The sequence below is a fragment of the Eurosta solidaginis genome, chromosome 5, assembly GCF_040869045.1.
Source record: "Eurosta solidaginis isolate ZX-2024a chromosome 5, ASM4086904v1, whole genome shotgun sequence".
NCBI classification, from domain to species: Eukaryota; Metazoa; Arthropoda; class Insecta; order Diptera; family Tephritidae; genus Eurosta; species Eurosta solidaginis.
Window position 1 is genome coordinate 274,711,468 of NC_090323.1, and position 18,050 is coordinate 274,729,517.

The 18,050-nt window shown below is 36.6% G+C and overlaps 2 protein-coding genes across 13 annotated transcripts; one reads left to right on the top strand and one right to left on the bottom strand.

The window, feature by feature from the left end:
- Positions 1-2,151: 2,151 nt before the first annotated feature.
- On the bottom strand, positions 2,152-9,764 carry smg (sterile alpha motif domain containing protein 4 smaug). 9 transcript variants are annotated; one of them, XR_010953846.1, is made up of 8 exons: positions 8,931-9,115; positions 7,480-8,252; positions 6,547-7,417; positions 5,787-6,492; positions 5,511-5,730; positions 4,726-5,437; positions 3,733-3,835; positions 2,152-3,663 (listed from the first exon to the last, which is right to left on the bottom strand). XR_010953846.1 is itself a non-coding variant. In XM_067790891.1 (8 exons), exons 1-7 carry the CDS (start codon positions 9,006-9,008, stop codon positions 3,794-3,796), a joined length of 3,402 nt encoding a protein of 1,133 aa, XP_067646992.1. In that variant the 5' UTR covers positions 9,009-9,115; the 3' UTR covers positions 2,152-3,663; positions 3,777-3,793. The 9 variants fall into 9 exon arrangements, 8 of the variants coding, with proteins under 8 accessions (XP_067646992.1, XP_067646991.1, XP_067646989.1 ...); XM_067790891.1 differs by having other exon boundaries at positions 3,777-3,835; XM_067790890.1 differs by having other exon boundaries at positions 2,152-3,835.
- A 175-nt stretch (positions 9,765-9,939) lies between these two features.
- Positions 9,940-17,632, top strand: LOC137253624 (ubiquitin-protein ligase E3B). Of its 4 annotated transcripts, none has more exons than XM_067790895.1 (13): positions 9,940-10,153; positions 10,219-10,355; positions 10,431-10,673; positions 10,873-10,943; positions 11,000-11,181; positions 11,269-11,553; positions 11,634-11,729; positions 11,801-12,233; positions 12,401-12,572; positions 14,381-14,499; positions 15,307-15,686; positions 15,747-16,544; positions 16,607-17,632. In XM_067790895.1, exons 2-13 carry the CDS (start codon positions 10,294-10,296, stop codon positions 16,889-16,891), a joined length of 3,126 nt encoding a protein of 1,041 aa, XP_067646996.1. In that variant the 5' UTR covers positions 9,940-10,153; positions 10,219-10,293; the 3' UTR covers positions 16,892-17,632. The 4 variants fall into 4 exon arrangements, with proteins under 4 accessions (XP_067646996.1, XP_067646993.1, XP_067646995.1 ...); XM_067790893.1 differs by having other exon boundaries at positions 9,951-10,046; positions 10,101-10,355; XM_067790892.1 differs by having other exon boundaries at positions 9,940-10,355.
- The last annotated feature ends 418 nt before the right edge of the window (positions 17,633-18,050 follow it).

Below are 18,050 nucleotides of genomic sequence, written 5' to 3' on the forward strand. Positions count from 1 at the left end.
ATACAGAAATTATCAAGGAGGGGTCCTAAATGATTCCGAAACAATCCCAAAAAATTCCCGAAATGGCACTGACGGGATCCCGGACGGATCCCGAAAACCATCCAGAATTCATCTCTGAAGGGTCGGCAAATGATCTCGAAAAAGTCACGAAATGACCCCGACGGGATCCCGGATGTATCCCGAAAACCATACAGAAATGATGTCGGAAAATACCCCAAATGATCCCGAAATAGTCCCGAAATGATGACGGAAAGATTCTCAAAAGATCTCTTAATAGTCCCGAAATGACCCTGATCCCGGACAGATCCCGAAAACTATCCAGAAATGATGCCGAAAGGGTCCCCAAATGAGCCCGTATCAGTCGAGAAAGTCACGAAATGACCCCGATGGGATCCCTAAAACCATCTAGAAATGATGCCGGAAGGTACCCCAAATGATCCCGAAAAAGTCCTAAAATGACCCCGACGGGTCCCGGACGAATCCCAAAAACCATCCAGAAATGATGCCGGAAGGGACCCCAAATTATCCCAAAAAAGTTCCGAAATGACCCCGACGGGATCCCGGACGGATACCGAAAACCATTTACAAATGATGCCGGAAGGTACCCCAAAAAGTCCTAAAATGGCCCCGACGGGATTCCTCACGGATCCCGAAAACCATCTAGAAATGATGCCAGAAGGTACCCCAAATGATCCCGAATTAGTTCCGAAATGACCCTGACAGGATCCCAAAAACCATCCCGAAATGATGCCAAAAGGGACCCCATATGATCCCGAAAAAGTCCCGAAATGACCCCGACAGGATCCCGGACGGATCACGAAAACCATGCACAAATGATGGCGGAAGGGACCCCAAATGATCCCGAAAGTCCCGAAATGACCCCGACGGGATCCCGGACGGATACCGAAAACCATCCAGAAATGATGCCGCTAGGTGCCCCAAATGATCCCGAAATGACCCCGTCGCGATTTCGGACGAATCTCGAAAACTATTCAGAAATGATGCCGGAACGGTCTTCAAATGATCCCCTAATAGTCCTGAAATGACCCTGACGGGATCCCGGACGGATCCCGAAAACCATCCAGAAATGATTAAGGAGGGGACCCAAAATAACCCCGAAAGGTCCCGTAGTTATCCCGGAAACCATCAGGAATTTATCTCTCAAAGGTACGCAAATGATGCCGAAAATTCCCCGACGGATCCCGAAAACTATACAGAAATGATCCCGGAAGGGTCCCAAAACGATTCCGAAATAGTCCCGAAATGACCCCGGCGGGATCCTGGACGGATCCCGAAAACCATCCAGAAATGATCCCGGAAGGGTTTCGATACGACCCTAACTATGTTAATAAGGCAGCAGGCGCGTTGGAGCGAATGAAGTGTTACATTGAAACATACAGGTAAAGCTAATAAAAGCGTGCTAATAAAAACAACTGAAGGAGGGCGGATGGCGGGAGGAGAAGGAGAGGACCACTGATCGTTTTTCCAAAATTGTTTAGATCTCGATCTGTATGTGCCAGATACCAAAAACTCTTGATTTTGGAGAAAATTTATTTTGAGTTATAACAATTTATAGATTTTACACCCGTTAGAGGATATTGATGACAATTTGTGATCGGTCGCGGCTATTAGGTGGGGCGAGCATTGCTACAACAACAACAACAACAGAAGGGGGGAGGGAGACAGAGGGTGTCACTGCTCACTTTGTAAGCCCTCGACTTATTTGACCCCTTGAGTCTGTGATATTGGTGAAGGCCAGTATACGTAAAGTTATGTGTAAAAATTATTAAAAAGTAATTGCTCGAAGGGGTCGTGGGACCCCCACCCCTCTTTCCATGTTCGAAAAAAATTTCGCTAGTAGACTACTGTCTGTGTCCCAAATTTCATCAAAATCCGTGTAGCCGTTCTGGCGTGATTCAGTCGCAAAGACTAAAAAATATAATAATTAAATTATAACTGTTCCTAGGGGGCGGGGACCTCCCCCCTTTTGAAAAATATATAGCTAGTAGATCCTTCTAGACTTTTGGCTATATGTGTGCAAAATTTCATCCAAATCGGTCCAGCCGTTCTTGCGTGATTGAGTCACAAAGACAAACGTCTGGACAAACATCCAAACATCCAAGCTTTCCCATTTATAATATATATATTAGATTAGATTAGATTAACGTTTATTTGTTTAAATTTGTTATTGTACTACACAAAGATATAAGATTCGTTTTTCGTTAGTTCTTTTTAAATCTTCTTATGCATCTAAAATACGATTTTATAAATAAATAAATCATTAACAAATGAATTAAGATCGCATACCTGAATGAAATCTATATATTTTCTAGCTTGAGGTTTATCTATTAATTAACACAAATGCTAAGTATTCATAATCAATCTGACGTGCCTTAATGTGCACTGTCGTCCATTGTCCTATACACAATTTCACTTCAAACTGTCACAATTAAAAATCGATAAAATATCGCATTTAGTGTTTAAACGAATGCTAAAAAGACATTTGGAAACATACAACTTTAACTTAACGATGAATGGTAAGCTAAAATATAGTTAAATTTACCTAATGTATAAAACAAAAAAAAATAAAATTTTACTACACCACAAACAGGCCACAGGTAATTTCGGGTCAGGTTTTATTTCATTTTCCGAAATTTATATTTGATAAGAAATTTGCATACAGTTAACATATTCTACCATTTCTATTTGTTTTCGATGAGATAAGAGAAATATTATGCAGAATGTAACCTTGCAATATCATGCATTCATACATGTAAAAAGAAGTTTGTGTTCTGATCGTGGCCATTGTCATAAAACATATACTTAAAATACACATAAAATTATAATAAATATATATATATATATATATATATATATATATATATATATATATAGAATACAGTACATTAAAACAAGCATACAATTTAAAAGTTAAATTTTACAAATGATAAAAATTCCAACAGTAGCAGATACATATCTTATAAAACATTCTTATGTACGTACATTTATGTATTTATAATATATGACAGCTTAACCTTGTGCAACATCCATTTGTCTGAGCATCAACTCATAATTTTTAGTCATTATCTGGAGATGCTATTCAAGTTAAGAGCTTACATAATTAGATACCTGACAATTATATTTTTACCTTAGAAATATTATTTATTTAGCTTGACATCTTATAATATATAGGCTATATATGAATGCTTGTCTATGTATGTATATATATTATAAATATTATAAATACATGCATATATGCGTATATTTTGAGTGAAAGTTCACCTTTACTCAGTATTCCTTGATTAGTCAAAAATTTTCAGCTTTGCCATTCCTACAAAAAGCTTTAATAAAATATTTAATTTACTTAACTTGTTAATTATGTTGGCTATCGTTATTATTATTTGTTCAAGTAAAATTAAATTCAGCAATTACATTCCGTAAGATGGAGGCGCCTAACGTTGATGAGTTTTATCCAGATTACATTCACCCCAATTTAATCAAATTGATGTAGTGGCAACAATTGAGCCTCATTTTTCATGGTCACTTTTGTTCGTTTATTAATATAGTACCAGAAAGTAATTTTAGTCAGTCTCATTGTAGCGATGCGTTTTTCAATTACTTTTATATTTTTAGCACATCCTTTTTCTTTCCATTTTTCATTCTCTAACAAAAAAATTTAAATTACGCGTTAAACAAAAACCATTTACATTTGTTATAGTCAAACAGATTTACCGAATCAAGTTTGCATTCGGTACGAGGGATCGGTGTATGCTTACATTTTTCTTTTGGAATCTTAAAATAGGGTGAAGTGTTCGTCAAAGTTTGACAAATTTTGCTAAAATAAGAAAGGAAGAACCGGAAAAAGTTAATAAAAATTATGACTTTAATTTGATAAATGCACAAAAAAAAAAGCCACCTTAAATGGTTTGATAAAAAATATGTACCTACATATATATTGTTTTACTTAGTTCAACCATTCTTATTTGAATCATAACCTCTTCATATACTTGTGAGTTAGTAATTAAAAATGTATGAGCAATATACAATCGATAATTTCAACAAAGGAAATGAGAGCTGGAATCAAAATAACTACAATAAATACCTATTCCAAGTCAAGCAAAATACAGCAAATATTAAATAATTTCAACTAACAAAATTAAAAAATAAGAATTATATTATTATTAAGAATACACACAACTAAATCGAGCATGAAGATTAATTGATTGCCTGCTCGGTCATTTGTAAACATAACGTTTCTAGTTGATCCAAGCTGTTAATATCGTTCATGGCTACTGCAGCTGCTTCATTTGATGATGTGCCTTTTGTGGGAAATTTATCGTTTAGTGGAAAATCAATGTTAGACAGAATTGGTATTGTTGACGTGGGTGTCAATGTCTGCTGTATTCCGCCATGAGCTTCAATGTACGAATTTGGCAAGTCGCTACAATTACTACAATTACTGATATTATTGACGGCACAACAATTATTTTTACTAGAATTAGTACTACTTGAATTAACACTGCATAAACAATTTGTCAAGTTGCTATTTCGACAGCTATTGCCAACAGCTGCTGCTGCAGCGGCTAACAATTGTAATTGTTGTTGTTGCTGTTGGCACAATAAGTTGTTATTTAACATGCTACTATTATTATTTACTAAATGTGATGGTGGCTGTTGTTGTTGAGGACTAAGCACTCCCCCGACAGCTAAATCTTCACTACTAACCATTACAACTGCTGCCATTGTTTTTTTCGTTTGGTTTTGTTGTGGCTGTGATTTAGTTTGTGTTTGATTTGAGGCATCAATATTTCCTGGAGTAAACGTTGTTGCTAAATTGACATTGCTACTGCTTTGGTTATTAACTGATGTCGTAAGACTAGTTCGACGCATTTGACATTCGGTGGATAACGGTGTAATGGGTATTATACCATGGCCTGGTTTAAATATCATTTTTTGGGGTTGCTGTGGCCCTCCAGTCACAACTATTAGATTGTTTAGGGACCTACGACTTTGTTGATGTTGCTGCGGTTGTTGTTGATGCGAGGGTAATGTGGGAAAATGTTTATGTAGACACATATTTGATGATTGCACCATTTGCGGTTGTTGTGGCGCTTGTTGTTGTTGCTGTGCTATTTGTGAATGATGACTGTGATACTGCTGCTGCGGCTGCTGTTTTCCCTGCTGATGTTGATTATTTATGAAGTTGGGGTATGACGAACTTTTATATTGGGTCTGAGTGCTGCCACTACCGTTGCCATTGCCATTAACCATTTGAGTGAACTTATCGTAATCACCTTGGTGTAAATGATTACCATGTTGGTGTTGCTGTTGAGCTGGGGTTGTAGAAAAGTTGAGTGTGTCATTTGAGTTTTTACGGTGGTTTATCCGATCATTACTTCCATTTTTTAAATCGCATTTGCGAGATTTTACACCCCATCTTCATTAAAATGATTATATAAATAAACATTTAGCACGTACATATATGTATATTCATACAAATCACAATTTACCTTGGTTTATTCAAACCTCCCACGCTTCCATTTTTAACATGGTGCACTTTATGGCTAATCGACATTTTCAGTTTAGACAATTTAAATTTAAGTTCCTTCAGTTGAGATGAATGGTTGACAAACGCTTCATTGTGTATGGAACGGTCAAGGATCCACATTAGCACATTGACGCTTTCTTCATCTTGCGACAAACAGTTGTCACGTTGTATCATAGATCCAACTAAAGGACCAAGTAAAATTAAAAACTGATTAAAAAATGTAAAATAAAACACATACCCATATCTATAAATTTCAAGAAGTTAAGCGCAACATTGTCTTCATTTCCAACACAATTCACAGATTCCACGGGTTTCATAGGCGATAAGACCATATTCGCCAAATCCTCAACAGCAGTTTGCAATTTTATTTGACCACTTTTTAAATCTTGCTCTAATTTATTCAGGTGATTTGAACGATCCTTTAGCTTTTCTACGCAAAGAGACAACTTGTGCGAGGCTCCTTTGGTAACGCCTAAGCTTTGCAAATATTCCTCTGTAATGCACAGCATGTCTTCATAAGTCATATCTTTAAATAGGTCAATGTATTTATGCAATCGTAAAGATTTAAGCCATAATCCTATATTTGACATTCCTACATTTCGAGTTTGAAATTTTATATATCCAGGCTTGAAATCGTCAAGACGTGTATCCGAGCCACTATTAGCTAAAATGCCCCGCTGATGTTCTATGGATAGAGAGAAACTACGAGGCTTGTTTGCAAACTGGGCCAGGTTTTCTGTTGAATTAGAACAGTTATCATTGACTGTAATCACAGAAGAATTTGAAGATGAAGAGGATGTGGATATCGCTTGCGTAGTAAGGCTGTTCGATCGACGTGTCTTCAATGTGCTAAGTTTTCCGTCCAAACTCCAGTGAGCCGCATCTATTTGCTCATAATTATTCACCAGCGTCGATGGATACCCTGGTTGTGGCAGTACTGAAGTCTACAAAACAAAAATATTAGGTTTGAATGAATTGCTTTCCAATACTTTAATTACCGATTGATAAAACGAATTGCTTGAACTGTTTTCTTGGCTTGAAGAAGCGGAAGATCCGCTTTTACATCCTTCATTGATATTAGTCGATACATGGGGCTCGAAGTCGATAATCTCTGTACCATTTTTTGAAAAGGATGTATCATGTTCATCGTTGTTGCAATTTTTATTAATATTATTGTCGCATACATTCGCATCTTTTGTGCCACTGCTACTCATAATATTAATTATTGGGTTATTTGTATTACCAAAAAGGCTAGGCATTCCAGGTGTTGTTGTTACAGTGGCTACCGCAGCCACGCCATTTACCAATGATGATTCATCAACTGCTGAATCACTACTAATTGAAGCCATATTTAATGACAGGCCGATTTTATTTTGACTAGATCCTAATTCGTTCAGATTAATACCATTAAAATTATCACAGAGTTGATCAGCAATGCTACTGTTACGCCGATTACTACAACTACTTCCACTACTGCTCGAGCTCACACCACTCAAGTTGTTGACACCAGACCCCGAGAACCCGCTATCTCTTCTTGCGAAAAGCGACCAGTCTGGTAGTGACTTTGGTTGTGGAAGCGAATTTTGTTGTGTGTAATGGCTTTGTTTGCTAGGAGGTGCAATTGTTTGCCAATCAACGTTTCGATTTGATGTGCCGCTACCAAGCCCTGGAGCCAAATTTCCCGATGATGAGGCAGAATTATTGGAAATTGATGATGACGATGTCATTGAAGAAACAGATGAAACCGATGCATCCGACTCCATCACTTTGCTTTTATTCATTTTATAGTTATTGACGGCTTTGGGTTCCATTAATCTGTCAGTTGCTTGTAAATGATCTTCCAAGTGTCGCAACCAAACATTTAGTGATCTAAATTAATAAGTTTATAATTAACATTTAATCTGTTTCACAAAAAAAAAGGTTAATGTTACCGGCGGTCCTCGTTACTTATAGCGGGATGAATGAGCATATATGAAAAAATTTGTTGAACCAACTCCGTGGGTACTCGCTCGTTCATAAGATCTCTCACAGCTGCTGGAATCAGAGCCAAATAAGCTAGTTTTGCATCATCGTTTCCTGGTTTTAATAGCGGTAGCATTCCCAACATCTCCCGAAGTATCTCCTTTTTCTTATCATATAACTTGTGCTCATCGCAATTTGTAATTTGAAAATCAGAACCGTAACACTGCATGGTTTCCTTGTCTAATGGGCCTGATGCCAAAGCATCGGCGGCGTCATTCAAATGCAACGTCCTGTAGGCGTTTAATAAATTTTGCAAATACGAAGGATTGTTCGCATTTATGTCAACAATAACGCTGGTAAGATTACCTTCTGAGCTAAAGTTTTGCGTTAGGGCATGATCAATAGCGTATTGTAAAAATTTTAAACTAGAATATTTTAGACGTTTCAGCAAAGCATACATAACCACGGTTCGCTCGCAATCATTCCAACTTTCGAAAAAGTTTGTTACTGTAGCAACCTGTTCGCTGAAAGTTTTTCGATTATTTTCAGTTTTATATAATTCATTATCTTTGTTATTAACGTCATAGCTTTCACATTTCGGGTGGCCAACGCCACTGTTCTCTTGGGTAATATATTTCATTGCAGTTTTCTGTAATATTTCATATACTATGAAATTCCTTCCTGACTTGTTATAATTTTGTTTGAAAACTTGCAGCAGAGATCTAAACAGGAAAATAATGTGCTGAAATAAATTTACAATAAAAATTATTCATGCCTAGTTATAATCAGGGATAAGAATAATAAGACAAAAAATATTCATACAGTTTATCGACAATTCTAATATGTCTCTGGACTCACTTCCCACCCTCCGCAACGATTTCTCCGGCGCAGTTAGTGTCGATTGTTTGTTGTTCGTCGATCGAATCTGCTTATCTAATAATAAACGACAAATAGTGATACCTGCTTGTTAGCACTTTTCGTATACCGATAAACCTTAATTTGGTGTTTACACATTTAATTTGCTTTCTTACAGATATTTATTTTTTATTATGGCAATTGCCTCATTTCTTGCTAAATTAGACATTATCTAATAATATCCAAAATATTTTCAATAATTGTAACCATCATCAGGTAGGCGCTTTATTTTTATATACATATGTAATACTAATTTAGGTATATACAAAAAAGCCTATATATTGCAAAAGCCTATATATCACTTTAGAGAATAGTACATAATCATATATAACGGGTAAATACAGTTCAGTAACTAAACCAAAGATAAAAATAAAGCCTAATACAGTTTAAATTTCGCACTCATTAATCCTTCTTCGTTTTAAAGCCTCAGAATAATTAATAACAGCGATATTTTCGATGGATTTTTGTAAGAAATTATCAAAACACAAAAAGTTTCAATACTTACACACGGTGGTATTGCCCCAGACATAAGCCAAAAAGTAACTAAAATGTCTAACACAAAGTTCAATTGTTGGAACCTCATTTTTATATTCAAAGACAAAGCAACTTCAATACTCCGATATAAATCGTTAAAACATTGGCTCTACCAGGATCGCCAAAATCCGTTAGCTTTTATCTTGCTCAATATTACTGTGCTTCCAAGGGGGGAGTGAGTCAATGCTACAAAAAATTGATTGGAGTGAAGAGCAGCGAACGCATCGCCTTTTGGTCTACATAATTCTTTCCCAACACATTAAATAAATGATAACTGATTGGTTGATTTTTAATGGGCACAATTTATACATATTTGATCGTAACACTCACCACTTTCGTTGTTGTTATATTTAATAAGGGTCGGTGCTCGGTGCTTTTAGCTGTCAACTATTTGTCGCATTTCAATATTGGATCAATATTCCACTGCGTCTTGCAGGCGTCCTTCTTGAGGGAACGAACAATGAAGTTTTGCTGGCGGAGTTTGTTTTCGTATAAATTTGTTTCCTTATTGCTTCTTTACTACCAAAAATATTCTCAGCACAAAACACTCGGTGAAAACCTTGAATTTATTCGTGTTTTCTTTGTAATGTATTCCGTATAATCCTCCCTGTTGGATATAGACAACATAACGCTTTGCTTTACAAAATAAAACTTCTATAAAACATTTTGCACTCGAATAAAAAGTACGGATTATGTTTTAGACACTGGAGTTGTTCCAAATTATTTGTTATTCTAACTTTTTCGACATATTTCTGTTTTGAGGCTGATCGAATGAAATTTTTTTCTAGTAGAAAGTTCCAACAGAGCGACATCTACTTCTTGACAGTTGTCACAGGGTTGCTTTTGGCCAAAAAGAGGTATATCAACAAGATTGACATGGTTGGTTGAAGGCAACATTGACATGGTAGATGGCCAGATTGATGGGAACATGGTGGATGGCTTGTTGACATTAATTGGGTGGAAATGTTTGGTGGTGAAAATCTTGACCACTAGTGCTCCCAAGTTTATTGTGATCTTTTGTCAAAATAGATATTCTTACAGAAATTAGAAAAACTATAATTTCCTTCTGTCTAATATTGAAATTAAAGTAGATATAACATTTTAAGCTAAAGTTTTATACGATGATGCGATGTTTTAACAGGTTTTAATCTTGTGGATGAAAATTGCCAACGCAAAACTAATTGAAATGTGAATGTACTGAGCTCCAACATTCTAGTATCAATTGAGATAAGAAAATGTTTGTATCCTCCGAATCGCAGAAAAATTCTTTTTTGGAACATACCAAAGCGGCAAGAGAGGAAAGGGCTTTGGAAAAACGTCGTGATTGGGCAGCCATGCAAATACAAGCGCAATGGAAGGGATATGTGGCACGTAGGCAGTATCACAAAAAGATAGTGCAAGTGTTTAGAATCTAAATCTTTAGAGTTCTTATCAATTTAAGTATACCTATGTAATTTTTCATGATATTTAGTTCCGATTTTGACAATTTAATTGGAAATGAAAGAAACGACAAGGATGTCGAGCTCTTACCTGCAAATAATGTATACCCAGTTGTGCGACGCTTCCTTACACATTTTCAACACAAAAAACAAGCCGTAGAGGTTGATGCATCGCGTGAACGATTTGAACGTTTGTGTCGATATCTGAATAAAGCTATGGAATCAGAATCGCCCAAGATGTCATATGCAGCACTTTGTCTACACAAGGATAAAAGGTATGTTGGCAAAGAGCGTTCTTGGAGACTGCAGTCAGATCGACACAATGCTTCGATTATACTCACATATATGCTTTTATCGGTGTTTTGTGTTCTCCGTTTTGAAGTGAGCAAAGCATTTATGTAAATCCGACTTTAAGTCTTGTTTATCATACATTTTTGTATTATTTGTCGACAAATTTGTTTGCATTAAATATAGCTTGCCTTGGTTGGCACATATCAAATCTTTTTTGAGTTTATGCTGCCAAATGTTGGAGGACATAAGACCAGGTATAGACCTCACAGATTCTTAAGTTTATATTATAATATTTAAAAAATGTTCACAGAAAATCATTCCGATAGCATATCTTTGGCATTGTATTTGCATACTTTAGTTGTCTTCACATCACCAAAGTCTTGGGGCATTCTCAGAAGCAAACAGTTTGATAAGGTGCAGCCTGCCTTACAAAAAATATGCTGTAATATTCAAGGGAAATTAGTGCAGTGCGGTTTCTTCAAAACCATGCGAGTAAGTTTGATGAGCAATATTAAAACATTTTTCTAGTATATACATACGTAAATATATTCGTAATGGCCTTCTGAACTCCGTCCACAGTCAATCCTTTTAAAAGGCACCGCTCGTGAAGATCTTTCTATTAAACCTGTGTCTTTGAAAGCGATAATGACCCTGTCTACCCGCCCTCTAATTGATGGTGAATTCAGTCGTAATTTACTAACTCAATTTCTAACAGAAATTTTATCGGTTCCGGCTCTGGTGTATCATTTAAATATAATAACACCACAGTGCATGGAGCAACTCACTGCGATGCAAGTCCTGAAGCGATTCCTCCAAGCTGCTGAAGATATTATATGGTTTTCAGATTTTATTAACCATATGCCTGTAAGTGTGCTAAATTTATTAAAACTCTCAACTTACGTACGATTGATAAACATACACACGTGCATATCTTCGCATTATAGGGAACTAAGACCCTTGCATTTTTGGGAAACGTCGTGAATATGTTCACTATTGAAAATCCTGTGGAAGCAAAAGAACTGTCCTATCCCCTATTTACGGTAAACTGTATTTACAATGTATAGGTTAATCATTTGTTGTCAATAACTTAGCCTCATAAATACCACAACAGACTGCAGCCACAATACTTTTGGAAAATATTCCCAATACAGTTTCTAACAAAGGAGTGTTTACGCAATGGCATGAATTACTTGGTTGGCACACACCCACATTGGATCCTGCACAAAATCAAAACGTAGCTTTGATCAAAAGACAGTTTCATCTACTATGGGGTCATCGCTGTATTAAAGTTTTATTGGTTGACTTGTTACGAGACATTAATGCTAACTACGAACGCATAGAATTTCAACCGCCCACGCAAGCATCTACAAGTAATTTACTTCGACGAGCATTGGATCGCGGCTCAACTCGAGGTAATTTTAGCAGAGGTAGTAGAATGTGGAGAAGACTCGATGGTAATGATGTCGAACGAGTGTCACGAGTTTGCGCTATGTTTTATGCCGCGTTAAACACACTTTCCCAGCTTAGACTTGACATACTAACAGGTAAGGCAATTATTCATGGCAAATAAAAAAAAGTTTATGTAACTCTTACGATTGGAAATTTTCTATTTTTACATAACAATAGTTTAAAAGGCTTTATTACTTTGTGTTATTTTTTTTTAAATGAGGGGATAAGGAGTTATCAATTTTATTCGTTTGTTTATTTAAAGGCATATGCTACAACGATAACGTTTTGTATGATCTTTGGCTCCTAATTACGTCTCTGGGACCAACTTGTGGTATGAAAGAATTAATGGAATTGCTAAAACATGAAAACGCTTTGAATACACCTCAAATTGCAATGTTAATGTTGTTTTGTGATAGCATGACACACTATGTTACGTAAGTTCAACGTTTTTTTTATATAAACACAAGTGTGGACAAAAAGCAGCAACATTTATATGCAGAAGGTTGCAAGGACATAATTATATCCTCTAAATCCAGGTTAAACTCCAAGAATGTTGTATTCAAATTCGTGTTAAATTCTAATTTATAATTGCCAGGAACCTAACGAAATGCCCGAATTAATATGGACTTTAGTTCCGTTAAGCCAAAAATGGATAAACGGCTAGACGAAGTTGGTGGAACCGATAAAAATGCACAAATACAGCATAAAATTAAACGCAATTAAATAAAAATCAACATTAAATCAGTAGCTGCTTAAATGAAAACTTTAATGTAAAAATGTATAAACAAAATTATTTATAAATTGAATATTTAAGTAGGTGTACTAAATTGGAGTGTTTACGCTTTTTATGAGCTCGTCCGATATGAGCCTTATTTCCTACATTATGTGAGCCTAAATAGCAGTTCGATCAAACCCCTAAAATGGAGTCCGATCACTATCATAAAAAAGTCTCCTACACGCTCATAATTAGCTCATAATTTACTTCTTATATGCTTTTTCGGAGTCATTTGTTCGCATTAAATAAGGTATTAGATTGCCCCGTTCAGGGCGGATTAATTTAAATGAAAATTTTTCCAAAATAAGATATGTTGTTGTTGTTGTAGCAATACTTCGCCCCATCCAATAGGTGCAACCAATCACAAGTTGTCATCAATGTCCTCTAATGGGAGTCCAATGAAACTTGCTGTTTCAACAGGGGAGGACCATAATGAGAGGGTGTTAGAAGGTTGGTTCCACAGTTAAAGAGATGGTTGGTGTCATGTGGGGACACATTACAAGCAGTTTTGTATGTCGGGGTTGATTCTGGATAGGTAAGAGTTTAACCTTTTGCAGTACCCAGATCGAAGTTGAGCTATAGTGACGCGTGTTTCTCTAGGGAGAGTGCGTTCCTCTGCTAGTTTTGGGTATTGTTCTTTGAGTACAGGATTCACCGGGCAATTCCCGGCTTGGAGGCCCGACGCCTGTTTGTGGATTTCACATAGGACCTGCTTGTGCTTTTTAGCTTCATACGGCTGTGTTCTCAGGTGCCGGATATCCTCATAATGCTTACGGAGGACTCCTTAAGCCCCTGGGCGGTGTAGGCTCATCAATCACATGTCTATTGGTATGCCCAGGTTCCTGGGTATACAACAGAAACTGTTTGGTTAGCATTTCATTCATCTACCTGATGGGGAGTATTCTCGCCTCATTATATAGATGGTGTTCTGGGGACATAAGAAGACAGCCCGTGGCGGCTCTGGATTTTGGGTACAATTGCGGCTGCATGCTCACCAAAATATATATCCTGATCGAACGTCACACCCAAGATTTTATTGTGTAAGATAGTCGGTAGCCTAGTGCCATTGACGTGGCTGTTCAAAATGGTCGACATTTGGAACGTCCATGTTGTAAATAAGGTCGCCGATGTTTTAGCCGGTGACAATGTCAGGTTTCGCGAGGCGAAGAAACTGGAGAGATCGGGGAGATAGCTGTTTATTTTGTTACAAAGTTTTAGATTAATGAGTTTTAGTCCAACAAAGTAAAAGTTGGAAGTTTCATACTCCGCACAAATTTTTGTAAACAAATTTAGCTTTTGTAAACCAGCGTACTTTCCGCGTTTTTTTCCAAAATAATCAAAAGGATACTAACAAAGGAAAAACTCCGATAAAATTTGTTAATAATCTTCGATGCTATTTTTGTACTCACAAGTGTAATTATTTTAACATTTTATTTTGCACATAGTGTTATAAGTGAATTTTTACAGCATTTTAGATGAATATGAGATGTATACAGAACAGAAGCCATTTCTTCTCAACGATTTTGTCATGCTAACCTATTTTCTAAATAACATACTTTACAAAATTATAAACGATAATTTGCTGGGTAAGTGGTACCATAAGTACTAAAATAAAATAGTTGCAAAAAACCGCCCCTAAAAGTGAAACTTACGTTGAGAGGGCTCGTCCCATCAAATCGGTGCGACCACTTACTAGTTGTATCAATATCCTCTAACTGAAGTCCGAACAGGGTTGGGCCAGAGATGGATGGGTGTTAGAGGCGTTGGTCCCACATTGCAATTGAAAATATGATTTTTGTCACTAAAGACACATAACAAGCCGGACATACATTGCTTATGTAAGAGTTGAATGTGGATAAGTAAAAGTTGAACCTATTACAGTGTCCAGATCGAAGTTGAGCTAGGGTGACGCGCGTCTCCCTGGGAGGTTGCTTTCCTCATCTGCGAGTTTAGGGTATTTTGTGGATGTCTCTGAGGGTCTTTTCAGGCTTCTTTTCGTCATATAACTGAATTCTTAAGTGCAGGATTTGTTCATAATGCTTACGGAGGTGACTTCTTAAGTTCTTGGGAGTAAGGACCTCATACTGTCGAGTGCTAAGTTTGGGCTACTTAACAAATATATACAAAACCGCCAGAGTGTAATTCTGCCATAAAAACTCTTCTGCTTTGCAGATGCCGTTAGGAGTCGGCGTTAAACATGTAGGTCCCGTCCCGCCTCTCTACGGTGGTATATAGCGCCTTGTCTTTTTTTTTATCAAATTCAAAAATGGGATGTCGAATTTTTTCGAAACCTCAATATAAACTTCAATGTTGGTAACATTTTTTCGACCCAGTGTAGCAATACTCAGCTAAGTGTAAGCATATACATATATTAAGTCTTTCTGTTTAAATAGGAACTAAAAATGTAACCCAATGCCCAGTGTTTGTGTCATTACATACATTGTTGCTGTGTCTTTATCGACGTGATTGTCGTCGTTCGTTTGCTCCAATCAATCACTGGCTTATACCCGAAGTTAAACCTTCGACATTTATCAATGATTTAGAAAAGGCCAAACGACACGCAGTGATTTTGTTACAGAAAATGCCTCATATTATTCCTCATGATGATCGTGTCAAACTATTTCGTAAATTCGTACAAAATGAAAAGGCTGTAATGGGTTTGACGGAGAGCGCTTGCGCTTCACCTCGTTCCGCGTTGATTGTTGTGCACCGTGACCGCATTGTGGAGGATGGATATCGACAATTGGCTGCATTAAGGCCTCATGCGCTAAAAGTTAGCAAAATTGATTTATTAAATTGGAGCATAAAGTAATGAATGTTGCTGTTGTTGCAGGGTGTAATACGTGTACGATTCATCAATCAGCAAGGCCTGCACGAGGCTGGCATTGATCAAGATGGTGTGTTTAAAGAATTTCTTGAAGAAACAATAAAAAAAGTATTTGACCCGGCTTTGAATTTATTTAAAACAACTTCGGATCAGCGATTGTATCCCTCACCTATATCATATGTACAAGACAATCATTTGCAGCTGTTCGAATTTGTTGGACGCATGTTGGGCAAAGCGGTTTATGAAGGTATTGTTGTGGATGTGCCGTTCGCCTCGTTCTTTTTGTCTCAGCTTTTGGGCCAAACACATCAAGCGCTGTATTCTTGTATGGATGAACTACCTTCATTAGATAACGAACTTTATCGCAGTCTCACCTTCATTAAGCATTATAAACAAGATGTTTCGGAGCTAAATTTAACCTTCTCTGTGGACCAGGATGTGATGGGAAAAATTGTCACTCATGAGTTGCATCCAGGCGGTAAAGCTCGTGCCGTTACTGATCACAATAAGCTAGTCTATATTCATTACATGGCCTATTTTCATATGAATACCCAAATTCGTGAACAAACGCAAGCTTTTAATCGGGGCTTTCGTAGTATAGTGAACCCAGAATGGTTATCTTTATTTTCGCCACCAGAATTGCAACGCCTCATTTCTGGAGACACTGTCCCACTAGATCTTCGAGATTTACGTAAACATACTCAGTACTATGGTGGCTTCCACGATTCACACCGCGTCGTCGGCTGGCTGTGGGACATCTTGGCCAAAGATTTTACTGAAGAAGAACGAAAATTATTTCTAAAGGTACGAAGTGTTTAAAGTTTTAAAATTAAGTTTGCTCATTTAATTTTTACTCTTTATAATAGTTTGTTACTAGTTGTTCGAAACCGCCACTATTAGGATTCGCCAACCTAGAACCACCATTCTCTATACGTTGTGTAGAGGTTGGTGATGATGAGGATACGGGAGATACAATTGGTAGTGTCATACGTGGATTTTTTACCATACGTAAAAAAGATCCTCTCAATCGCTTACCAACGTCATCAACCTGTTTTAATTTATTAAAATTGCCAAACTATCAGAAAAAGTCAACATTACGCGACAAATTACGTTATGCTGTTAGCAGTAATACGGGCTTTGAACTGTCATGAATCTATTCAAAGCTGGGTCAAAATGTGATCACAAATATTTCACCAATCTATTGCAAGTTTCCATAGTTATACACATTTTGTTTTTAAACACATAATTATGTATACATACATATGGAAAGATTTTATATAAGGGCTAAATGCTTTGAAAATCATGCAAACTTTGACAACCTTGATGTTAAAACGGTTTATTTGCGAGATTAACGCGTTTAAATGAACTGCTCTTGCATATGTATGTAATTTATAAAATGTTACAATTATGCTTGCAACCGCGTCGGTTCTCTACATATCAGCTGGCTACACATTATAATTATTATTGAATTGCTATCTAGCTAAATATATGTATGTATGTTTATAAGATTTTTAAAAGAAACCAAGAAATATAGTTTAAGTAATTATTTATCCGATTTGCATAAGTAGAAATTCAAAGCTGAATTTCCGTTCAATCATAATTATTTTTTAAAAAAGTTTTCACTCTTCAAACATTTTTACTGTGACATATATACACACAGATAATAAACCAATTTTATCCTTACGGGTGTGCGTATGTATTGTATTTAAAAGTTTTAGATAACTGTGATGAACAAGTTTACATAACAATACAAAATGTAATATTTGTCTACTTTACAAAAATGTTTGATGTCAACGAAGCATCTAGAAATTGTACATGTGTAAATGTAAAAAAAAAATAAACGAAATTGCATTAAATCTAAGCTAATAAATGGAATTTATTTTGTACGTAAATGTGGGACGAATTTCGAACAGGAAAGTAGACATAGCTCATTTTCGTAATTCAACACGACTTCAGAATATTGGGTTCCCTCTCTATTCGAAAGCTTGCAAATTATAAATGTATATCTTATTTATAAAATATTAGCTTATGCCCGTGGATTTACCCCACGTTTCTATAAAAATATGCAGGCTACTCGTAACTGGCCATGGGTAAAACATGAGTGGGTAAGTTTGACTCCTGCTTCAGCTAATGACTGTTGTTGTATGATATATTCATATTTGTAACAGGATTCCCCTCGCGTAGGTGAGGTTGACAATTGAGTTGCCGAAGCTCTGAGCTATAACGGTTTGTATTGCGCTCATCAATCCCGTGATTCGCAGCTAATGATCGTCCTTGAGCTTCACTGAATAGGAAATTTGAGGCATTTAA